The 26646-nt window shown below is 32.7% G+C and overlaps 4 protein-coding genes across 4 annotated transcripts; 2 read left to right on the forward strand and 2 right to left on the reverse strand.

Annotated features, from left to right (window-relative positions):
• Nucleotides 1-873: 873 nt before the first annotated feature.
• On the reverse strand, nt 874-3700 carry TRIADDRAFT_28357 (uncharacterized protein; the record flags this gene model as incomplete). Its single annotated transcript, XM_002114690.1, has 6 exons — nt 874-1034; nt 1201-1297; nt 1523-1590; nt 1722-1800; nt 3083-3151; nt 3584-3700. 6 exons carry the CDS (start codon nt 3698-3700, stop codon nt 874-876), a joined length of 591 nt encoding a protein of 196 aa, XP_002114726.1.
• A 930-nt stretch (nt 3701-4630) lies between these two features.
• TRIADDRAFT_28195 (uncharacterized protein) lies at nt 4631-7793 on the forward strand (the record flags this gene model as incomplete). The annotated part of the gene is made up of 9 exons (XM_002114520.1): nt 4631-4765; nt 5602-5678; nt 5806-6047; nt 6181-6375; nt 6512-6615; nt 6797-7023; nt 7122-7291; nt 7383-7455; nt 7553-7793. 9 exons carry the CDS (start codon nt 4631-4633, stop codon nt 7791-7793), a joined length of 1464 nt encoding a protein of 487 aa, XP_002114556.1.
• A 1545-nt stretch (nt 7794-9338) lies between these two features.
• TRIADDRAFT_58506 (uncharacterized protein) lies at nt 9339-10697 on the reverse strand (the record flags this gene model as incomplete). Its single annotated transcript, XM_002114691.1, has 3 exons — nt 9339-9479; nt 9991-10114; nt 10378-10697. 3 exons carry the CDS (start codon nt 10695-10697, stop codon nt 9339-9341), a joined length of 585 nt encoding a protein of 194 aa, XP_002114727.1.
• An 11610-nt stretch (nt 10698-22307) lies between these two features.
• TRIADDRAFT_28208 (uncharacterized protein) lies at nt 22308-23739 on the forward strand (the record flags this gene model as incomplete). Its single annotated transcript, XM_002114521.1, has 7 exons — nt 22308-22431; nt 22532-22597; nt 22709-22765; nt 22949-23079; nt 23189-23265; nt 23497-23577; nt 23676-23739. Coding segments are annotated over 7 exons (600 nt in total), but the record flags the coding sequence as incomplete, so codon positions are not given.
• Nucleotides 23740-26646: the final 2907 nt, after the last annotated feature.

Below are 26646 nucleotides of genomic sequence, written 5' to 3' on the forward strand. Positions count from 1 at the left end.
TGATCAGTTCTTTATGAATCGTAAAGATTCCAAGTCAATCTCTAGAAAATACTAAATTCTTAACTAGGTAATTAAGTCAAAAAGTCATTCATTCTCTATTCACTATTGAAAGATTATCATACACAAGAAAAGAATGTCAGAATTGATTGTCATGACGTTGCTATGTTAGGCTACAATGTAGGAGAAACAACTATATATATTATTAAGCATTAACCACAGCATGATTTCTTTTGAGCAGGAGCAGAGCTGCTATCCACATTAAATCCTTGCTTAGGTTCATCTATATAGTACATTTAAGTAATTTGATTATTATAACAATACTTGTATATCTAAAATTCCGTTAATAATTACCAACTTATTTAAAGTATTTAGAATCAGCACAGTACCATAAGATAGGACTGCTTCTAAGCATTCCTTTGTCATTACATCAATTACCTGCAGGTGATATTACATTATCCCTTATGAGATCTTCAGCAATTTGGAAAAATAATGATTCTAAAGACAAATTATACATTGATATTAATAGGATGTAGTGTGATATGATAACTATATCATCAACGTGATTACTTGCACATCGTCATTTTTATCTGCTATTAATCTTCCGATATTAATATTGCAAATTATATAGTACAATACAATGATATCAATAGAATGTGGTACGATATGATAACTATATCATCAACTTGATTAATTGCACATCGTCATTTTTATCTGTTATCAGTCTTCCAATATTAATATTGTCAATTATATCAGTACAATACGGAAATCCTTTCGTACTTGTATACAAGTATAAAACAATAATGGTAAAAAAGATTTTTCAGTTTGTTCACGACAGTTAAACTACTTTTTCATAGTTGTTACCTCATTGCATCCTTATAATATCATTAAAATTATTACGTTATAATATTTCGCAAGCTTTAGTGTAAACATACACTGAATAAGACATATATACGCCATGAAAGATTGTACGATGTAAAACTTACCAACACTTTCACCAGTTACGCTAGAAGTTTCAAATGCTTTTGCACGTACGTCTGAAGGATGTTGGGTAATTATATTAGCATGATCATATAATAACACAAGTAGAGGCTTATAATAGTATAGTAACTATAAGAAGGTAATCAATAAGATAGTTATACCGTGCTGTATTAGCAGCATTACCCTAGGCAAAATAAGTCTTACACATAATAAATTATTTACCGTCAGCTAGTGCTTGGATGTCACTGTGCGATACCGCACGTGCTTTGTCACCGCTGATTAAGTCCTTTTTGGTACCACATAAATAGACCTTACAAGCCTGTAATATTATATAATTATTATTAAAGTATTAATGATGATAACGAAAATTGATGCAATCAAAAATTAAGTTAGATTATTCTATTACAGTAGGCGAAGCAATGACATCGAAATTAAAGAATTCATAAGACTAATGTTTATATTTGGTTGTTAGGCAATTTCTTTACTAGAAATAGCATAACAAGGATTAGAAGGTGATGGATAAATTATTCTAGATAGACTATACCTCTTCACAAGACTTGAGTTCATCAATCCACTCTCGGGCAACTCCAAAACTAGCTGAATCTGTTAAATCTAATTAAAAATGTTTCCAAAGTAAATTTATGTTCTAAAGACGCGTATAATAGATAAGGAAAGGCAATTTATAAAGTATATCAACGATTTTATTCGAGATTGCAAAACCATAATATAGATACTGTACATACCAAAACAAACTACGGCACCTTTGGCCCCACGGTAATAAATACGACTCATGGCTTTGTATCTTTCTGATCCAGCAGTATCCTGATCAATGAAATGATAATTAGTATAATTTTACGGTATTTATCACTGAAAGAAGTTGTGGTACTCTCGCCTCTAGATAGTAAATGACAACATGTATAATATTTAATCAATGTACTCTATTATAAACGTTTATTCAGTCAATATTTCTGTAACAGTATTCACTATATTCTCTTTGTGGAAAAAGCTTAATTCGTACAATTATGCATGAATATGTTATTGGGTTCTACGTAATCGAGGGAATGCCTCACTCTATCCTATCCTAATAGGAATAGTGCCATTATGTCATATGCTATTACACTAATTGTTGATATCCTAGTTGAAGTTTATGTTCAGTCGCGGTAAGCCATAAAGTAATAATAGCACCAGTGGTCCATTATAATGATTGAATTCAGAGGCAGCAACACGAGGTATACTGTACGTAAACCTTGTTAGAGTAGAGGGCGCACATACGACATGCGCATCTACCTTTGAATTGATGTAATTTCCTATACGGCTGTCCTTTTTAACAGTTATCCTGTCTATCAGCCTCCTATATTAAGGTTAAACTTTTAGCTGAATTCTACAGTACTATAAATACGTGTATAGAGCTATGGATGATTTCCTTACGCTAGTTTTATTCTCTATCATACTACTGTATAATCAAGTATTAAACAACGAACGATTATACCTACAACAGAAATTCTTTTTAAATTTATAATAATTATTTCGGGCAATGACGTTGTCCATATCGTGTATAAATAAGAGCTAAGGTATACAGTTCAGTAGTAATTCATTAGTGATTATCATCAAGAATACGCATACACTGTGTTATCACTTGTACTATCGGATAAAAAAAGCAATCTCCATATGCAATCAAGCAATAAGTAATATACGAATACAATTAATTATACAACAGAAAGTATTTCAACTTTAACAAATTATTTGGGGTAACGATAGCCAAGTGTACGATTTACGAGTCATAAGTGATATACCATCAATATACGTGTACCCCATGTTTTATCACCTGTACAGTACTAGCAGATGAAAAAATATCAATCTACCAGTTTCTATCGAGTATAATCTTGGTAGTATTGCAAAGATGTAGCGTTTTCATTGGATCGATTGTTCAATATATTAGTAACCTATCATCTACAAGATTGTACTGTTCTATATCATTATTAAAGTAAAACCAGACTGTAGGCGAAGCAATTGCATAAGTTTCTCAAAATAATTGTTAGAGGAAATGGCACGAATTGTTAATATTGGTGACGATATCTCAAGTTGAAAATAGTCCAGAACTTACCCAGATACCAAGGGTAATTGCACGACCTGCCACTGAAACTTTTTTAGCTCCAAAAGCAGCGCCAATAGTCTAATAAACATAACATATTGTCAATCAACTTCAGATGCACTTGATCAGCATTGCCGCGATATTGTACAAGAATAGTATGAGGCAGTTCATTAATACAAGTGAAAACAATAATAATAACATTGATGATTTGGATCCATTTAGAAATACAGTCCATGTTCCGTATTATAAAATGACAACAACGCCAATGTGGCATTATCATCAAGAAAGGAATATTAACCAATATCATCGACTACTGGTTTATCCATATAGTACACTACAATAACTTTATCCTAATTTCTTCATTACAAGTCCAGTCTATCAATTAAAAATGGACATTATTGCCTACAGAATTGCCTGCCTTTGAGCAGATTTGCTGATTAATTTACAGTGTAAGTCTTCTTGCTAAATAGAATAGGCTTTATATCCATTTCAATTTGATACTTAATGACGTACATTTTGATAAGGAGTAGAACCAGGCGCTTTACCATGTAAATAGCGTTCAACCAGGCAAGTTTTGCCGGCGTATTCTCGACCTAATAAAACTATTTTGGCATCAATTTTACTCCCCATGTTAATTTTATTAACTACAGTATTATGCCAGTGTTGTCATGGGCGGTTTTCTGCTTCACTTGGCCCACTTCATCAAGGTCTTTCTATACAATTTGCTATTTTTCTCCTATGCTACAGTATCATCGAATGACGTACTGCAGCGGTCATGTGTCATGTTAGTGACCCGCTGCGCTGCATTCACTCACTTGGACTTTGATACAATCTTACTTCACCTCACAGTTGTTTGGGTACAGCACGATACGCCAGTTTGGTCAGCGCAATACTGTCCAGTGTTCTGTGTCCAGTGTCCAGCAGTCAGTGTCCAGTATGCAGTAGCGTTGAGGCTATTTTTAGCAACAGTTTGTCATCCCTACAAGAGGGACAAGAACTGTACTACGCTACGGTAGAGTCAAGACAATTGATACAATCTTACTTCACCTCACAGTTGTTTGGGTACAGAACGATACGCCAGATCCGTCAGCGTTAATACTTACTGTCCAGTGTTCTGTGTCCAGTGTCCAGTAGTCAGTATCCAGTATCCAGTGTCCAGTGTCCAGTGTCCAGTATCCAGTATGCAGTACAGCAGTAGCGTTGAAGCTATTTTTAGCAATAGTTTGTCATCCCTACAAGAGGGACAAGACTTTTAGTACAATACTGTACACTGTAGTTGTACAGTACAGTGTACTGTACTACGCTACGGTAGAGTCAATACAATTGATGCAATCTTACTTCACCTCACAGCTGTTACAAGAGGGACAAAACTTTTAGTACAGTACTGTAAACTGCAGTTGTACAGTACAGTGTACTGTAGCAATGCGCGTGCGTATTGGGCTTGGACTGGACGTCACTGCCATCAGATCAAGGGTGACATCAATTTAGTCAATCAGTCAATGAATTAAACCGAATTTCAATCAAAGTTAGCCAAGGAATCCCTCGCCATTTTTTTCAATTATGCCATGGGAAAAGTATTTAGTGGTAGCAGTGGCATTTCTGCATTTGCTTGTATGTCCATATACCAAAGTCGAAGAAAGCTTCAATTTACAAGCCATTCATGATATCATTTATCATAAGGGCAATATACAAAAGGTTGAACTTTGCAATAGGCATTACTTTCTACAACTGGTTGCATATCCACACACCTTGATATCTTTCCATATTTGATCAGACTTGTCATCATGCAGTAGTAGTATAATGTCACCTACTGGACTTGTACAAATCTTGTTACCTACAGCAATCCTTACGGCTGACATTTGCAAGGCTGCATCAAACGAATAATCAATCAATCATACAGTATTGGATTCAGTGCATGTGCTAGACATGGTACAATACATCGAATAGTACTGTAAATATTCATCATTGCAACGCCACTGCAGCTTATTCAGCTTTGAAGATCGTCAAATCAATTTGGCATAAGAACTTAATTGCAAGCCTGTGTACACGTGTAATAAACATTACTGTCAATTCTGTACCTCAGTGATAAATAGAGCTTATTCGTCTCCTCTGTGCTTTGATAATGATACCATTTTCTCAAGAAGGAATCACCTATACTGATAGCAGGGCTAGTAGTTTTTGAATCATTACAGTAGACGTCAAGAACAACGTACCATACATGCAAACGTATACTGCCATTAGCTGTAATCATTAATTATTTATATAATCTAATTCCACTTACAGTATTACAATATTATTACAATGGTAAAAGGAAAAATGATAATAATTATAAATTTATTAATCGGTATAAGCCATGCAATATACCCATAGACTATGATGCATACCTATGCGTAGATCCCTATGTTTGATGAATACCGATATTTATAGCGTATTAGACATTTTTAATGGATATTCTACTCAATTAATTCAAATCTGTTAAAATGATACCCACGAAAGATAAAGTATTCATGTTATGCTATATCACTTTTTAGTATGATCACCATGAATTTCCAGGAGTCGTACCTCGAACATTTACTGGTCCTTTAGTAATCTCGTTAACTGCATGGCCGTTTATCATCATCACCCATTCTAAACTAGCAGCTTTATATATCGGTACGTTGCGTTAAATAGAGTATTTTATGCTATAATATTAAATAGACTATAGCATAGCTACAGTCAGGTAGTATATTCGTGAGTACTGCATGCTTGTGTTACATCTATCAAGCTGTACAAGTAATGTTGGTGATGATTGGATATTTGCTAGTTAGGTGCTGCCTTATGGCATGGGGATTAAAAGGGTTGTTAACGCTATCTGATGCTGTTCGAGACACTTTTGGTACAACCATTGCTCGATATATGCTATTGTTAACAGCTTCCCAATTTCATTTTTTATTCTACATCTCGAGGACGTTGCCAAATACTTTTGCCTTAGTTGTTGGTAAGTTATTTTACAAAATGATCATTTTGATGCTTTGTCTTGGATATGTACAAATTAAATACATCTACAGTATTTACAACATTTTATATATTTATATGTATATTCTATTCATTGCATCATTGTAATTGGATAGTGATGTTTGCAGTTACAAGTTGGATGAGAGGACACCATAGCAAATTTATATGGTTATCGGCGTTTGCGATACTGGTGTTCCGATTCGAGCTATGTCTCCTATTGGGAATATTATTACTCTTAGAGTTGATGAGCTTTAGATTATCTATACTGAAATTGCTTTACCATGGTACTCTTGCCACCATCTTTTGTTTAGGTACTACACAGAAATTAAGTCCAAAATAATATTAAACTATACCATTTTACGCAAATACCCGCTTGTTATCGATAGTGGTATTTTTGGATAATTATTGCTTGAAATATTCTTATATTTACATGGATCCATTTTGTAGCAATTACAATTGCCATAGACTCGTACTGCTGGGGAAGATATTTATGGCCAGAAGGTGAAGTGCTTTGGTACAATACCATCATGAATAAGAGCTCAAACTGGGGCGTATCCTAACTAATGAATAATATTATTTACTGTTATTATACTGATAACATTACATGATGCAAAACATTGGCTTTCATGTTGTAATATAATAGTCGATGAACGATTAACAAGCTAAAATAAAAAGCGTACCCTCATGATCACAATTCCGTTCAGTTTCCTTGACAATGAATGCCAATATCAGACCTCACCGTTTCTATGGTATTTTTATTCAGCTCTACCAAGAGCGCTATTACTTGCCTATTTACTTTCTCCTGTAGGTGCTATTACTGATAAACAGATTAGGACCATCTTCTTTTCTGGTATTATTTTCGTTTTAATATACTCGATACTACCCCATAAAGAATTGCGATTTATTATATATGCTTTTCCACTCCTTAATATTTCTGCGGCTAGAGGTCTCATTTTTATGTAAGTACTTGTATAACTTGAAAGTAATCATGCACTTGTTGATTATCACCACTGACTATAACCATTAATCTGTGTGCACTGATTAATTCATACTATAGTCAAAGGAAATTTAATAGAATTTCGCCTAATTTGGGAGCTATCAGCATTGTTGGTGTACTATTATTAAATTCGATATTTTCTACGATAATGTTATGCGTTTCATATCACAATTATTCTGGAGGAAATGCGCTGCAAGAATTACATAGTCTAGTCAAAGAGAGACAAGGAGGTTTGTTTGTGACTTCTATGTTCCTGCTATTGCTAGTATTGGACTTAAATTAAATGTCAACTTCGTTTTGAACTGACCTGGAACTTATTAGTTTCAGTGCATATCTGTAATCTCGCTGCACAAACGGGTGTTTCAAGATTTGGTGAGCTCGAGCCTTCTTGGAAGTAAGACAATATCAATAATTATAAATAGTTGTTAATAAAGTTGAACAAGTTTTCTCACAATTTTTCAGTGATAATGAAAGTTTGATCATTCTTACAGCTATTCTAAAGTTGAAAATATGAAGAAAGCCGATCCGTGGATTTTAAAGTATTCCCATTTAATAATTGAAGCTGCTGACTGGGATAGTTACCAGATTACTCATCGTCAACTTTCTGTCGTCAATGGTTACTCCGGTATAAGAATTAATTGGAAATTGTTACCATATCCTCTAGTTATTTCAACTGAACCGCAATTAATGATTTTAGAAAAAGTAAAAATTAGGGAGAGTACGGTGTCTTGATAAATTAATTACTTTTAAAGCCTAATTGCTCTAACTAGATGAATATTTGCCTACTCGCACTTTTACAACATCTACAATACTTGGTGTTGTTTAATTATTCATCAATAAACCTTTCATATAATTTTATTACATCCAGTCATTCAAATTTGAGGCATCTGAAAATGTATATATATTGTACGTGTAATTTGATATCAAATAAATTCTATTTTAAAATCTCATTTCTAAAGATTTAACGTCATTAAAAAATATACGGCCATATTACATTTAACTAACCGTGTAAGTTTTCCTGAATATGTAATACTAACTAACATGCCGTTGTAATATGTCTAACAACTGTAATACCACAAAATGTTTCCATGTTTGTTCATTGTTGCTCACCTATTTGTTTTCTATCAGATATTATGCATGTCATAAGTAATAGGTTAATAGGTTACGATATTCCTGTTGTGATGTAAGATGTGAAGCTAAAGTCTACATACGCGTATTGCGGTTTATTCATAATTTGACATTCGAATCATACGTCTATGATTCTAACATAAAGCCATGCGGTAGTTCTGCGCTTGTTACTGCCATTTCATAGATTTTTGAGAGGTTAACTTAATTAATAAGTCGCATAAGAGCATGGAGTCTATCGATTTTTATGGCTGGTTATAAAACTTCTTAGAAACTATCCCAGATTGTAATGGACTCATACAGTAACGGCTACATATACTGTACATGGTTGAGTACTATTTTACACTAATATCGATATAGTTAATTAAAACTTAGTGTATGCTAAATATAATTTATTAATTATAGTAGCAGAGATAAAAATTGATTCGAACTTTCCCAACATGGCACAGCTTATACTCGTATCTACAGCAGGCTTGAATTTCGAGAAGTACTGTATTCTTTAAGAAAGTTTTTAACTGTTATGTTTAAATAATTATATTATCAAAATAGGAATGTATACGTAGTAGAGCTATCCTTAGGCAATGACAACAATAAGAAAATAGGGATGCTGCAGGGTCATATTTTCATAATGTTACTCTTTATTTATTTACAAGGTACTGTAATAAGAAAACTGTAACATTAGCATTCATTAAATTACGTTTAATCACATCAGCTTATTATTATATACACACAATATAGTGTAAAAATACACATGTATATATAGTATACACTTTGCATATGTATAAACTACTGCAATAATAATTCTTTTTTCCGGAAATAAAAATCATCTACTTGGTATTGACTTTGTCATGTCATCTAATGATACCAGTTCCGTTTTTTGTTATAAGGCATCCATTAAATGTGTAATTTAAAAACCATGTTTCTATCATAAAACATCATGCGCGTATGAGTACGTGCTTTATAATTTCCCTTGAAAATTCCAGAAAGAGGTTTTTAGAAAATAATTTAAATCGTTATATAATTCGCATCAATCACATCGAGTTGTGTAGACTTCATACGCGTGTATGCCATAAGTGTATATCCTCACCGTATCGACTTACCAATGTCGTAGGAAAAATATATGAAAATCTTAAATTAATTTTGATACTTTATCTATTCAACTTCAGTAGAATCGCTAGGCGTGACGATTTTACCATCTTCATAAACATAAAAGTTGTAATCCTTGGTATTTGTAATAATTTCGCGTAACTTTGCATCAATATTGTCTTCGGTAATAAAATTTTCACTTTCCACCTGCGAAATCCCAAAATATTATCAGGGTTATCGGAATTATTAGGGGTAAGGGCATTTAACACTGAGAAACGATATCGCATTTTGTGTATGTCTATTAAGTAGGGCATAACTTAAATCTATTCTTTGTAGCAGTGAAGATATTAAACTTATTTCTATATCTTCAACGTTCAACTGCTGTATTTTATAAATCTGATGCTATATTGAATATATTTTACAGAGTTCGGATTCACTCCGAAAAAGTTACACTTTGGCTTGTTGTTTAGTTATATGTCATAATTAATCCGCGTTGCACAATAATACCCGTACGACATTACAGACAACTACTAGATATCTTGCAAATTTAGAGCACTTAAAAGTTATATTCACTTATGCAAACCATAAAATTTTATTTTATTACCCTACATACCATATTGTACCTTTTGTCAGATGCATTACTACATAATCTTAGCACATTTAAAGCATGCAAGCGTATTTACTGTACTGTATTTCCACATAATCATTCATGACTTACCATTTGGTTGGATACAGCTTGTGTATATTTATTGAGGATCTTCTCTTCAGAAGCTTGTTGCTTGGCTGCACCAACTTCTCTTGATACAGCTGCTTTTTGTCTGATTTGTTTTTCTCTTATCTCTCTATACGTAGGATCGAGCACAGTAATAATTTAACTACTAAACAATACATAATGTAAATGCAAAGGATGATCAACTAATAACGTATACATTTAAACGACCTAGTGATACAACAGTAGTACAGTACTGCAGCTACGAGTTTTGTATATTGTTTAAAAAGTATTACAGCAGTGTTGAACTCTCTAACGGTTAGCGAAGATTCGTATAAAGTAGAAGATGTAGTATTCACTGCTTACAATAAACTATTAGGAAGTATGCAAATGTACCTTCGTTTTGAAATTTTCTTATTACGCTCCTGAATGATCCGTTCAGTCACTACATCTTGCCGTTTTTCCTCTTCCTTGGTGTCTTCTTGACTAGAAAGTTGTGTTTGCATGTATCGCTGATGATGGTCGAAAAATTTCTTTCTAAGCACAGCCATTTCTTTTCTCCAACACATCAATTTACGTTCATATTCTTTCTTCTCCTTGGTTTCCATGCGTAAAGTCTCCGGTATAGCGGCCATACCACGATAATGTTGCCGTGTTACTATCATTTGGCAAGCAATTCGTGCACGTTGGAACATCATTACTCGACCAGCTGCCATGTTTTCCGTGGTGATCTCGTGGAGGAGCTCCTCCTGTACGCTGGATAGAGATCTCTATGGCCCGATACGGTACGGTACCGTAGAAAGCCGAGTGCACATTGTACTGTACCTTACAGTACTTAACATTGACATACAGTACTGTACACTGTACTGCAAGTTGCGCATAATATATGTCGCATATAATCTTGGTACTAAACTATGAATAAATCTTACTAATACGACATCTATTTTACACACAGCTGACGAATAAGTAGCGCACGACTACCCAATATTTCAAAACGCTATTAATGCCGAAAGTTAGAAACTTAGAAAGTTAGAAGAAACTTAAAATAAATAAAATGGATTAGGCTCAGCTCTATTGGATACTTGAACCACAGTAGTCTATCTACTCAACTTACTGGTCTACCGTATCCTGCTAGCTGTGCGCTGTGCAGCAGTCGCTGACGGTAGCATGTCGTTATGGTGCTGATGGCTAAATCTGCAGATACCTGCTCATACTAAGATTTCGATGCCACCTTTACGTTGGCTAAAGTAATATTGACGATTCTTTAGTCTATGTCATTGAATAGAAGGCAAATCAATCAATACTAATACAGAAGTACTGGATGTATTATTAGTTACAGTGTGAGCCATACTCATACATTGCTCGTATTCCGTAATTAGGATAGCTCAGCTAACGTTTCTGTCAGTCAATGCCCTAATTACTGAAAGTCTTGCGAGGTCATTACAAACTACGAGAAATGACCGCCAACATTTGATATACGCGTATGCAGCCTGAAAATAGTCATTAAATGAAAGCAGAGACTACTAAAACGAACGTGAAAGTTTCCCTTTTTACTGCACAGTACTGCAGAGTCGTAATGCATTGCCTGTAAATTTTACGTTATCGTCAATTGTATCCAGTTGAATAAAATTTTAAAAATTATAGTATTACATCGAATCGAATCGATACTTATACTTCAAACATTGAGTGTTGTAAATGGCATTAGCACGCAACATTACTCCTATACTATACATTGTACAGTATCTGGTAGACTAAATCATAAATAGCTCAGGGTATCGGTAATGTGTTATTGTTTTCAACAGTTAATGGAAAAAGTTTTTCTTTTTAGTAAAGAATTAGCAATACGTAAAGTGAAGACCTTACGATCTACAGTAATTGGATATTATAATTACATCATTTAGTCGGCCTATAGGATAAAATTGATTAAAATTCGCGACTCCGGGTATTTTTTATTCCATTAATAGTAATACTTAAGATATTCGTTATGCTTATGACAGGACAATTGATAGACGCTAATTATAATTATCAATCGAGCAAGTCAGTGTCGTATTTTAGCATTACGCATATCTGTGTATAGTATACATCTATATCGATTTATATTTTAGTGATATAGACATAGAATTTATACTGTACGTTTTACAGGAGAATTCGTAATTACAAGATTACAAAAGGTGCAATAGGAATACTGTAAATATATCATCAGTAATTGAATTTTATTTCTATTTGGTGCGTCTTGCATATTGTCGGCATGTAGACATAAATAAAATTTTACTGGCTGTTATAAAATTCATAGTAGAAAAATTGCGTTATCTCCATCTAATGAAAGATAGTTAACCGAGATAAAGTGCCTTCTATACGCGTAATTGGCGTATTTTAGACTTTGTAGAATTAAAATAAAAGAATTTGTATTGGATAGATTAGGATTAATTAAACAGATTTGATTAAGAAAATAGATTTCAGGTATTTTTATACATTATATCTTGTTTCGATTCAGATATAAGAATAACTTTAATTTATAGAGCTTGATAGATATTTAGCACCGCAATATACAATGTAAATCATTGTATTGATCACGATGCTTTAAGATCGCATAACTATCAAACAATACAAGTCGTAAATTGCTGCTAGTATTAAATCTTATATCGCTTCTTAATTTCGCAAATAAACATAATTGCTAGCTGTACATTACATGTGTATATTATTTTACTGCATGGTCTCGTGTTGTAATAAATAGATTTAGTACAGTAAAATTAAGACACAACCGCTCTCTTTTGGGCTTTTGTGACTGAAAATTGTTGATCCGGTAAAGGAATTGTTTTATTTAGTGAGTAGTTATGAGTTGGCGTACCAGATAACGGTTCCAACTTGCCATTAGGTGAATTAGATCGAGAATCCTTCTTGGCACTGTTTCTGATGTTAGATTGCTTTTTCTGATAATGAAAAAAAGATCGTTTATGAATTTTTCATCTAATTATGGATGCAAAATTACATTTCACTTCAGTGATAGAGTTATTATCTGATCTAAAGTTACCTTTGTAGATATCAATGGATTTATTACACCAACATTTGGCGATCTGCTAAACATTTTGTTGTAATTTTCTTCCCTATTAATAAGCTCCAGTTGATAGAATCGTTTCTCATCCTGTTTTAATATTTCATTCAAAATTCATTATACTCTAGATAAACTTTGTCTTCTGTAGTATCGACATTAGAAATTTTTAATACTCACCACTAATTTTTTGATTTCGGAATCTTTAAGTCCTAGAATCTCTTTCAGTTCTGCAATTTGTTTAACATCCTCTTCACGAGGTTCTCTATTTGCATATCTTCTTTCAGATTCTTGTAGCCTACATAATATGTATATGTATTATATCAGTAACAAGTATCGTTTGACATTTTTGCGCTATATTTTTCTCATCATTTCTAAAATATCAAATGTATTTATTCTATATCAGTAGTTAATGAGGATGCACCGTATACAATAGGACAATTATTTATGACTTACATCTCATATAATCCGGCTATTTTTTGATGTAAAAATTCTTTAGTCTGGCTAAATTCCCCTAACATCTTTTGCTTATCTCGCATATGTTCAGCCGCTAATGAATCCATTTCAGCTTGATGGGCAACTCCTAACTGTTCTTCTTGCCGTCTATATATCGATTGTAAAAATGAATTGTTTTAACTATAGATATTAAGTATCACCATATCGACCAAGTTTATTGTCTACCAAGTAATAATTAACCACCTTAATTGAAAGCTTGCGTCCTTCTTAATTTCCTCCATTTCAGTATCTTTAGCTTTAGATTGCGAATCTAAAGAGTCAACTTTCCTATTAATTTCAGCGATCTGTTTTTGCAGGTCGCCTATTTGAATCTCACGCTGATCAATCTTAAAATTTAATTCATAGACCAAGTTGTCATGGTCTTGATTCTGTAAAATTAATTCATAAAGACAGAACGATTTTATGTTTAGTAATTCATAGTAGGTAGTTGTTAATAAAAAATTTTGAAAGGTAACTAACAGTGAGTTTAATTTCAATCTTATAAGCAATGAATAAATTCTATTTTACCTCTCGTTTTCTTAATTCCATCGCACGCTGAAGTTCCAATCGGGAAGCTTGTAACTGTGCTGCATGCTGCTTATTTAGTTTATTAAGTTCTTCCATATGCTGATGAGATAAATCCTCTCTTAAAGAGTCTAATTATAAAAAAAGATCAGTTATAATCAAGCAATTTATAAGGAAATGTACTAAATAGAAATATATATTACCCTGTGATCGTTGATGAACTAATTGAAGTTCTTTAATATCGGCAATACGCCGTCTTTCTGCTTGCTCCCTGATGGCTTCAATGGCTAATTGGCTAGCTTTTAGCTGTTCACTAACCTCATTTTGTGTTTCAACTTTCGTCTTTTCTTCTGTTACCTGTAATAATAGTATTCATTAGAGAGATAAAGTAGTAGCGTAATCTATGCTTAAAACTATTTTTCTCCATAAAAGTGGCGGTTATATTGATTAAGAAGTAATAAGGTTAAGATCATTTCCCAATAACTTGCCTTTAACTCATAATTATGCTTTTCATTAATATCACGTATTTCTTCCTCATACTCCTTTTTGATGGCATTAATTCGTTGTTTTACGTCATTTGTTGTCATATCAATTTGCTTCTTCATGGCGCTAATTTTTTCTTCCGTCTCTTGAATAATTTCTTTTTCTCTCTCTTTTGCTTCTTTTGACGAAGTATCTAATGTTTGCTGTAAATCTAATACTTTAGATTGCAGTTCTTTAACTTGAAAGTTAGCTTGAAATTTAACTTCAGCAATCTCTTCATCTTTAATAGTTGTTAACTTGTGTAATGCTTCTTGTTGATCTTTTAAGTGAGTCTCCTCTAATTGAGCTCGTAGCTTTAGATTTTCATTTCTATTTCACGTAATAAAATGCAATATAGTATGGATTTATATTTGGTTTGTTGCTGATAAAGAAATTACATTATATAAATTCAATTTCCTAATTTAAAAATAGAGTCAATTATCTATTTGTAATCACAATGCTATCAGTTACTAATATGTTGCACAAACAGACCAAATGTATACTTATTTACGTACTTAAGTCGTTCGGACCAGAATGAAAGCATATCTTTGGAAACATCATCAAGTTTCTTTCTATGATTTTCTTCAGTAATTCTGATGCGACTTTCAAAATCATTTTTAATGACATTAATTTCATTCTGAAATAGTTCATATAATAGCTTTTGGTAAGTATCCTTACAAAAAATGAGTATCTACTCCTTACAAATTAAAAACTAATCATTTGTACCGATAGCGAAGACAGCTGTCGTTGCGATGTTTCTAATTCAGCAGATTTATTTGCAACAATGCCCTCATATTCGGTTACTTTCGATTTCAACGATTTGATCTGTGTAGTTTTAGAAGTCAGTTCCTCGGAAGAATTATGTACAAAGTTATTTAATCTTTTTAATTCGGTTCTGTCAGCATCAATAGCTCTATTTAATTCCGAAATGCTAGACTTCAAATGGTTAACCACTTCTTCGTGATTTGTTATAATCTGGCTACGGTCTTGGTCATAAATTCTATCTAATTGATGCTTTTGCTAAGGATAGATAAAATTGAACACATATATATTAAGAGTAGAAATAAAATAGCAAGCTGCATTATTCTTTAATCGATTTCTTAAATCTCAGTAAAAACCTTTCACATACCTCCTCTAATTTATTCTTTGCATCTTTTATTAAATTATCAATTTCCAATTTGTGTTCTCTCTTTCTTAATTCCAGTTGTTGTGTAAATTCTGCCTGAATCTGCATTTGCCTATCGGCTGCTTTCGAAGCGGCTAATTCTTTCTCCTTCTCGAAAATACTTCTCATTTCAGCTCTTTCAGCGGAGAGTTTTTCAATTTCGTTTTGTAATACCTTTATTCTTTTATTTTTAAGCTCTGATTCAACTTTATATCTTGATACCACGTCTGTCTTTTCGCTGTTGTATAACTTCATTTGTTCCATAGCAGTAGTAACAGTAACGTTCATCTCATTTACTTTACTCTCTAGCTGACGGTTGATTTCAGATAACTTCAATAATTCAGCTAATGAAAAAGAGGAATCAATTAGAATCAGAACAGATGTCAGTATATCTAGACAATGTTAAAAATACACCGGCCACAGGTATTAGGTTATTTTTAATTCGGAAATGAAATTTAGGCTACTATTAGATTAGATGCTTTTTAATAAACAGATATATTATTAAACTCTCAATTGAGTAGAAAGATTGGGTAATGATTTATGAATAGTATTTCTGTTATGCTACATATAATTTACAATTAACTTATGCGTTTAGTGATTCTAACGATATAAAGTCTTCAAGTAAGATTTTAGGCCCGATATCAGTATATAAAGTATATAGCATATTTATGGTTTAAGACTTACCATCTTTCTTAAGCAGCAAATTTTCATGTTCATCACCTCTTTCATTAGCAATCGATAGTGCTGTTTCCATTTCATTAATTCTATAAGCTGCCTTTGCTATTTCGACTTGAGCATCACCCAGTTGCTTTTCGATACCATATGTAACGCTATTGCTTGATTCCTTTTCAAATTGAATTTTCTGTAGCTGATCTTGTAAAATATGAATATATTCTTCCTTAGCGACGAAATCTGTCTTCATTTCATTAATAACTTTTTCATGTTCTGTTTCCTTTTCACTTAATGAACGGTTTGTATCTTCAATTTTTTTCTTTAATTGATCGATATAATCTTGATGACTGTTTGCTTCAGTATTCTTGATCATATGAAGTTCTGCTTGATGATCTTGCTTCAGCTGTTCAATCTCCTTCTCATAAGTTGATTTTAAGGTAACAATTTCTTCATCCAATTTGGCAGCTTTTTCATTTAAAGCTAATTTTATTGCTTCAACTTCTCGACTATGATTTTCTTTAAGTGAATCAGCAACCGACTCAAGGTTATTTATCGATGCTTGTTTAATTTCTTTAAGATGACTTACGGTTTTATCTCGATCGTCAGTTACATCTTGAAGCTGATTTTCAATTTCTTTCAGTTTTGATTCGTAATCATTTTTTAGTATTTTGTTCTCTTCTAAGTTAGTTAATTTAATTTGCTCTATTTCATCTTGTAAGCCTTTTTTAATTGTTTGAGATTCTTTTAGAGTACCTTTAATCTTATCGTAACGATCCTGTAAATCTAAAGCTGTCTCTAGCTTTATTTTATATTGGAGCAGTTTATTCTCTGTTTCAGTAACCATTTGCTTGATTTCTTCTTCATAGCCTTCTTGTAAGCTTTGTAATGCTACCTCATGGTCGTCCAGCTTAGTATTTAGAGCATAAATAACTTTGGTTAATTGAGCGATTTTCTTGCACATCTTGACAGCGATCTCATTAGGAGCATCCATCGGACTTCCAGTTGCGCTCTTGGTACTGGATTTACCAGCACTGTTATAAACTCGAGTTCCCATTTCTTTTTCAGTTAAAGTTGTATAATAAATTGAAGTTAATTTGTATTACATAGCCACAACTAAATCAACGAATCCCAATAGAAACTACTAGGTTGTTGTAAGTAGAGAGTGTAGAGTCTGTCGACGCGTGTCAACTTTATCAATCGGAAAGCTTAGCTCACGATTAAATATTCTTTCTTTGGATTATTGCGATGATAATGAACGTGTATTATAAATAAATGTGGTAGTTTTATAATTGTACGATTTCCAGTTGTTGCATCAATATTTGATCGATTTGCCTACAATTCTATCTTACCGTTTATCGTCGATTACACACTTACTCGTCCATCAAAAGTTTCTATCATATTACCAGTATTTCTGTGCGCATAGGGAGGTATTACTCTAATCGGGTTTGATTCGCATGAGCTGCGTTAGTAGTTGTTTAAGTAGATATTATGCATATTATTATTATTTATTTGTTATTGAGTAATTAATGACTATGTTACTACAGCCCCATGCTAGAGCACTGTTTCTATATACAAATTACAACGAACTTTAGAGGTAAACCACAGCAGGAGCTGTTTTGTTTTTCCCGTTGCCATAGTAAAGAGTACATCTGCGTACTTGGTGTCTGACATTCAATCCATTTCCGTTCGATGTCCGGTCTCTAGTCTCAGTTTGTATTACGCTATTGGATTAGTATTATGTGCTTATTCATCTCTATTTTAATGCTTTTCCCTTGATTTTATGTTATTTCTTACTTTATTATTAAGTCAGCCATAATCTCAGAAAATAATGAAAAAAAATTATTTTAAATGCGGGCTACCGTTCCCGTTCATATCTGAGAAGTATGATCAGTATACAGTATAAATATCGCCATACTGGATACTGTATGACAGAATAGCACTACTACAGTAATCGTGAATAAGATACTGTTTTATACTTTACTCTCTACATATAAAAAAAGAAAATTAAAATCATCTTTCGCATCATTATAGCACTACACAGTGATCCAAGAATCAAAAAATATGCCGAGTAAACCCTTCCTTAATATGGATGAACAGTCATAAATTTCTCTTACTTGAAGACTGTACTGTGTCTAGTACACCACTACATAATGATACAATACTAGACAAGAGGACTGCTGACTGGTAGTCAGTGTCGGCGGACTGGTGCATTCTTAAGTACTTACGCATGCGTGGTATGATCCATTTTTCATGAACAAGCGTAAATAGCGTCAATTCAATATGGCGACGGACGCCAAACATACTGGGCTTTCAAGCTATAAAAAGGCATTTACATTATCCAGAAAGGTACCTATAAATTTTTAAGTTGATTTGTTGTCTATTTTACCTAGTTGAAATATGGAAAATCAATGACATTGAACTAAAAGCGTCTCCTTCATAGTAAAGTCATTAATTGAGGCGTTAATCAACTGATGATAACAAGGAATAATGAACTCTTGTATGCTATTGTCGCACTATACGAGATAGTGTTGAGGTTAACCTTAGTCAATCGATTGCTAATAACTCAATGTATTTGCCATGCAATTCGACATCGGCGCATTTACTTACACATATGCAAATAATATAATATTAATGGCAGCTTTATCTCCAGTATTGAAATAGATATGGTATGTACATTCTAGTTCTAAAGGTACTCGAAACAATTTAGTCTTTCCTTGCACGCATCGTGCATGAACATTACCCACAGACATTGGCCGATTTTTGCAATACCGTGCAATAGTAACCCTATACCTTAGGATTTATATTATTTTTTTAAAATACAGATAAGTTATATTATTAGATCAGTGTCTTTGTAACCCTATCCTTTATTCATGTATAATCCCATGATGACTCGTTTTATTATCTTATCGCTTATTATGAATATAATAAAAATAATCAATCGATAGACGTACTTGTCGATCATCACGGGCAATCGCAAATATTTTCTTTTACTCATATTATCATAGGCATACGCTGAACGATATATAAGTTTGCAGATCTCTTCATACTACCCCACCTGTAGTTTCCATTAAATAAACATCGATCTGAATGTTGTTGTTTTAGTAACAATTTTTTTGGATGTCATGGTAGTACTATCATTGTTAATCTAACCATTTTTAGTATTTCTTGATATCAATAAACTCCAAAATTTGTTGTTTCCTTTTTCTATCACCTTTCATTGATGCCTTCGCTCTATTCTTCGTTTCAGTGCTCTTATAGCCATTACGTGTAATAGGTATATACTACTTTATGTGGTATTGCACGCAAAGATAAGTGTATGATATACGCTTATATGTTAGATGTATTGTAATTTTACTTTCGTTGAGGGGCTAATTTGCAGTTACTTTGGTGTAAAATTTAATATTTGAGTTTACGCGTTGTCGAGCGTCGATAAAATAATGTTATGCAATCGATCGCTTGATATGTAGTATTATCCATTCACTCTACATCGATGCATTATGTGTAAATGCTAACTGGACGGATTACTAGCCTTTCTACTCTTTTATAATATTATTATTCCTTTATATTCCTAGTCTAACAAATTTATACCTGATCAAAGAGTATTGGCACCATTCGATGGTAAAGTGATCGTATTGTTTGGCCCACTATTAGTAGTACGAGACCTCATCTACAATATGGTTCAACAGCAGCCTGTTCTATTTACTGACATTATCTCACGTAAGATATCATTACACAATCGCCGTTATATATCTATCAATATATAAATAATAATGTAATGACAATATATAGTTTTGCCCATATTTTATGAAATCTTTCACTCCTACACTATGTTATCTAAAAACGATATTATACGAACACCATAGTTTTGCATGCGTATGATTAAGAGCCAATACTATATAACGAAAATCTAAGTCTACTAAAAAGATAATACCTTACTTAGAATAAACACAGGAGGGTCTATAAACGCAATAAATTATTTGTTTACTTGGTAGATATAACTACAACACTACTGTAAATTTTAAGAAAATCCATGAGATCAACAAATTTCATCGTAGCAATAGTTCATACATTTTATTTATACTATTCAATTCCGACTTTCGCTGCTACAATATAATTGCGTGTTCTCCGTATTGATCACCAGTCTATTCTTTATTTGCTGTTTAATGCTATCATGCTGCATTGTGGTACTTATTGTAAATGCAAGTTTTATAGGACATTGCTATTCATATGGCGTTCCTTCGCATTGTTAATCAAAGCACTGATGCTATAGTACTTTAGTTTTTTGATCCAGCTGCAGCGAAAGACAACACAAGTTGAAAACAATTAATAAATAAAATTGACAAACTCAATCCCTGGTCAAATCATTGAATATTAACGCGAATGTATTGTTGAATAATAATACGGTTACTCTGTAGATACAACTAGGCCACCAAACCCCGACGAAATTGATGGATTGGATTACTTCTTCGTCAAACGTGAAGATATGAGTATCGATGCACGAAATGGAGAATTTATCGAAATACATTTCTTAGGAGATGGCAACGATATGATTGGTATTTCTTATACTGCTTTTGAATATGCTACCAAGACTGGAGCCGAGAATATACTTGTATCTACTGATGTTGAAGGTATGTTCAAGTATATTACTACATGTATAATTCAATATTGGCATCTATTGAAATTCTATTCTTTAGAACTGTTATATTAACCTAGAAGGGACATTTTACAATAAATTTAGGAAATGAGCTGGTAAATCATTTTTCATTTTTTAAATGTATTTATTTTACTTATCCGCTACGTAAGGTATGAAAGGCTTGCATAGCGCTGGATTTGAGGCTTACTACATCCATATTACGGTTAGAATTGATCTTTATCACCATTATAACTCTTTGTCTGCTATTTCAATTGTATTATTTTTTAGTTTTATTGTCCATATTTGCAGATGTTTACCTTCTTGCTATTGATTTCTTAATTTCGTTGCTACATAAGCGACTGTTATATTGAAGTGAATTTCAATTGTCTACCAAGTTATCAATTAAATTGACGACAATTATTGCATTTGACTATTAAAAACTTAGGACGGGAGCGATTACGACGATATACCTGATAGTTATTATGCCAAAAGACTTGCAATTGAACCAAACTTATACAACGAAGTTTTACAACTTGCGATGGAAGGTAGATGAAATGATAAAGTTGATAACTTTCGAGACAATATCTGTTTCTATCCTAAATATTGATGATATAAAATTTTTAATCGAATGTATTAGTTTTCTTTTCATACTGTGTAACTTGCATAATTACTACCCTAGTTTCGGAATCAGAAAATGCAAACGGTGAACTTCCGTTAGCCCAAGCAATCTCGGAATGGGATGCCGTAACAGAGGCTCAATCCGGTAACAATGGTGAAGGTGCGTTAAAGTTAGATATACAATTTCGTAATGTTACCTTTACTTTTGATGTATTTACATTGTTCGACTTGTTATCGATCACGATTTCGCTTCGTAAAATTAGTTAATTACACTACTTTATACGATTTATATTAGAACTAGCAAGAACTCAAAATCAAGCTCTATTAATGTCGTTCGAAGACGCTCTCAATTTTGCTAAACAACAGAATCTAGAAATATATGCAGTGAGTACTTAGAATTTATATTTATTGATTTTAATAACTTGTTATATAATTTGATTGTAATAATTAGTTAAGTAAGGAGTAATTTTACTTTTAACTATAACTAATAAAATATCAAAGTAAAATAAATTTAGGCGTATCGCTTACATTAAATTGACTTTTCAATATATTGTATTATTGAGAATGAGTATACTAAATACTTAATAAAAGATTCAGTTACTGCTGCTTTTAATACACTGACTTCAACTTTTATTGATACTTAATAGAAGAATATAAAGTCAACTATACCTCGAGGAGGATTTGCGTCGATTTTAAGAAGCGTGGTAGGGCCACCAAAATTATCCAAGCATTTACATGAAGAAAGAGACTTCGTATTTATTTTGGCTCAATGTAAGGAGGCTAACGACTATGAGAAACAAATTGGAATTCATTGACTACTGCCTATGATATTGCTGAATGATCATTTAACCTAATTTATCAATACTGTAAGGGCCATTTGACAATGAAATGCCAGAACATTTCTGGATCTTACAAACGATTTATAAGAAGTTGACTAGTAAGCATTAAGCCTTTTATAAAATAAAATAACTACGTTATGGGTCAATTCGACTGCATCCACCTTTTCTCAAGATGCTATTGCTAATTTTCAAATGTAAAATTGTCATAGATGTTAGCCATAACTGTCAAAGATACGGTAATCATTGGCAGGATATAGGGTTTCAAGGTAAGATTTTGAACAAACTAAGTTGTACGTAACGTACAGTAACTACACTGTCAATAAATTGAATATTAGCACAATCAGCGATATTAACTGATACCTTTAAGTCTATTTCAACGCTTAAGAATTAACTATTACAGCACATGTTCTATACAATACTTTTAAAAGCAACCTAAATTTCCTTTGTAGGTAGCGACCCATCCACCGATCTAAGAGGTTGCGGATTCTTAGGATTATTAACTACTCTCTACTTTGTTACCAATCCTGAACTTGGCCGATTGACAAAAGATATTTACCGCCTTTCGCAACATGAAACCCAGGTATCATCGGCAATAATAAGCTATTAATACTCGATTTTATCTTTCATATTTTTATGTAATAAATTATTCCTACTGATTAAAATGTTCAAATTGAATACTTTCATTGTAGAATTTTCCCTTTTGTGCTATGTCTATAAACATGTCCAGAGTAGCGATGCATGCACTAAGAGAAGAAATGTTAACAAGGTATCGATTTTGTAGTACATAAAATTATTTGAAATCGTGCCGTATCGATATGCATTATTATGTACTACTTGGCTAAAAAGGTGTTGATTACTTACTGTAGAGTGAATTAAAGCTACTTCACGATTTTAATATTATCTTCAGATTTTCAACAATTTTAATGACATTATTAATAATCCATTATATTATGAGTACTTTTAATGCACAATGCTAATTCGAGGCTTTGAATTATAGAGAATGCAACAGAAACGGAAATGTTATTAATGTGTTCTGTGAATTTTATGCTGCTGTCTTCTATTATATGTATCAGTTATGGTTGGTATCCAAATTGTTGATCTTTTTACTAGCTCTTACACTTTGATATGCACAATCACTTGAGTTAAAATAAATCTATTTTAACTTTTAATTCACAGGAAAAAGCAGAAAAAGACTATAGCTGATGCAGGTTTCCTAATTAATGGTAAATATTGTTTATAATTGCAATTCATTAAGATATTAGTTACGTCTCGATAGAGGAAAATAACTTTAAACCTAGATAACTGAAAATACGAATTAATCTTATTAAGATTGAGTTATTCTTAATCCCCTATAGCCGTGATTTATTCCTTGATATTTCTTTTATTTTGATAAAATTTAAGAACATATTATCCATAAATTTATTCTTAATTATTTATAGATGTATCAACTTCTGCAAAGAAAAATCCAGCTAAAATATTAAAAAAATTTCGAACAGCCGTTAAATTATTAAGCGATGATCATAGGCAATTACCAGAAGTACCAGGCAGGCTAAACACAATGCCTGACGTTTATGGGATCCAATATCAGACAGGTAGCTTCCAAGAGAGGGAAGTTGTTGCTCGTGATACTACTAGCATATCCGCTTCATCGGAAGATAACGAAGTCCGAGATGATGAACAACAAGAAGATGATGCTGCGCATGAAAACCAAGTTAGTTCGGAAGTAGTTCAAATCGAACACCAAGGAAGAAAGTCGACGGTTGATGATTTTAGAGTGAAGGGTACCGACATTACTAGCAACACTCAACATTACGTTAAAAGTGAAGTAGTCAGTGATCCCTCATCTCTATCAAAGACTCACTCTGTGGTCTCTAACATATCCGATAGCTCATCTTCTGATTCACAAGATGATCATTATAAGCCTGAAGTTAATAATCTAAAAAATTATGATGGATCAGATAACATTCATAGGGTGTCATCCGGGCGTGAAGCATTGGATGTTACAGAGACTGCAAGTAATCCACGATCTGTGCATATCAAAGATCAATCATTGTCAGATATTGGGGTAGTTATTAGAGAAGATGATCCTGGCAAGGTTGATAGTCAAGATTCACTGAAATTTTCTCACGCTTCCAAAACTCTAATCAATGGTAGTGATAAAGTAAATGATAAAAGCATGGAAGACAAGAGAAAGACTAGCAACCCAGGATATAATAATACCGATAGAAATTTTATGAACGCGATTTCATATCGTAATGGTAGTTCAAAGATTCAATACGAAAATGAGCGTGCTGTTGATACCAATAATGTTGAAGATTATACTGGTAAAGGTTCGCAATATTCTGCTAATGGCGCAATAAATTCAAGATATACTGAGACAGTACCTTCAACAGACAACCATGCAGTAACAGTTCATAAGAAATCAGAAATGAAAACTCCCATGAATGGTGCTGACATAAAATATAGTGAATCTAGTAAATCCGAGATGTCGCGGAGTAATAATTCTTCCATAAGTGATATGACAAAGTACGCAATCGCACCAGAATTTAACGGTTCAAGAGAAAATAGTTTTGATATTGATCCTAATGTCGAAATCACCTTACAAGTAGATAGTAATATTGACTCTTATTCATCGTCAGATTCTAATAATTGGGATAAAAGCTCAACTCATTTACTCCGAGGAAGTAGCACAGATTACAACACAGTTGCAGAATCTACTTCTATTAAAGCTAATCAATCAATTATCGAAAAACGAGTATACGATAATGAGGAAGACATCGATGATATTGAATACCTGGACGACGATTGCGTCTAGAAATACTGTTGCTCGAAGCATACTATGGACAGAACGGAATTTTTGTATTAATCATTTATCAACGCTTAAAATTTGCTTTTAAAATACCGCTTATTTTGTATTATATCGAATTTTTTTGTCAATTTTATTCTGGATATGCAAAGTTTTTACGTGTGTATATGAAGAGAAGGATCGAGTGTCCGAATATTTGTGGATTATCTCATCTTCATACAATATACTTACTATATACATTTTGAATTATTTAATCTCTAATACTGATTATTGTTTTTAATATAAACTAATACAACAAGAGAAAATTAAAGGTTAAAAGTAGCCTTAAATATGTCACTATAAAATATCTCAATATCATATTAATAAGAAAACCTTACACCAACCAATTTCAATTTAGTGCTCATAAAATTTTCTGCCTTAACCAGCAATTTTGATGTCAATAACGTTTAAACTGTTGTCTTGGTAGCTTATACGTTATCCCTATATAGACGTATGGGGACGTAGTTAGTTTATAAATTATCTATTTAAATTGTTGCGTGTGAAGGCCACATCTTTTAATTATTCCATCCATTAGTTTGTCATAGCCATTCAACTAAGGCTTAATATTGTATATTTTGTTCGTCAAGATTGAATAACAACGGCTATTGCAATAAAATCTTAGAAGTTATTATTAAGTAATAGGCCAGCAGAAAAATTTTAACTTTCAATTTGAACAACTATGTTGCCCAATGTGACAATAATTGTAATTGTACATAAATATATCAAGTATACATATGTAACATATACATTCATTCAACATTTATGTTTGTATCAAAAGTTTGTTTAAGTAACGTATGCAATACTATTAAACGATTAAGATTTTTTAATCAGTTTATAGCTCATGTATTGCCCACCTATACGATAAAAAATCATTATCTGTTTGGGTAGTCAGTTACAATGCTAATATGTTTGAAGAAGTTACGAATACAGCTATGCAATTTATGATCTTGCGCATATGGCTTTATTAATTTATAATGTGATCATTGACAATCCGGTTACTTGACGTAGCCGATCACCCTTAGCTCTAGTAGTCCATCCAAAAGTACCTGCATACGCGTAGCTAGCAATGAGTTTATGTTGCCATTAAGCCATCAGATAATATCTAATTAGCTGCCACTAAATAGTAACAATAATTAAACAAGAGATGCAGTACTGTACTGAATACTTGTAACTCCAGGGACTAATCCAAGTAAAAGTAGAATATGACTTACTACCGTAGTCTCCACTACTGTAGACTAGCTCAATAACGAGCTAAAGTCGGGTTTTTTAATTTAATTTATTTAGTCTATTGTATCGCTATTG

Source organism: Trichoplax adhaerens, genomic scaffold, assembly GCF_000150275.1.
Source record: "Trichoplax adhaerens TRIADscaffold_8 genomic scaffold, whole genome shotgun sequence".
NCBI lineage: Eukaryota > Metazoa > Placozoa > Uniplacotomia > Trichoplacea > Trichoplacidae > Trichoplax > Trichoplax adhaerens.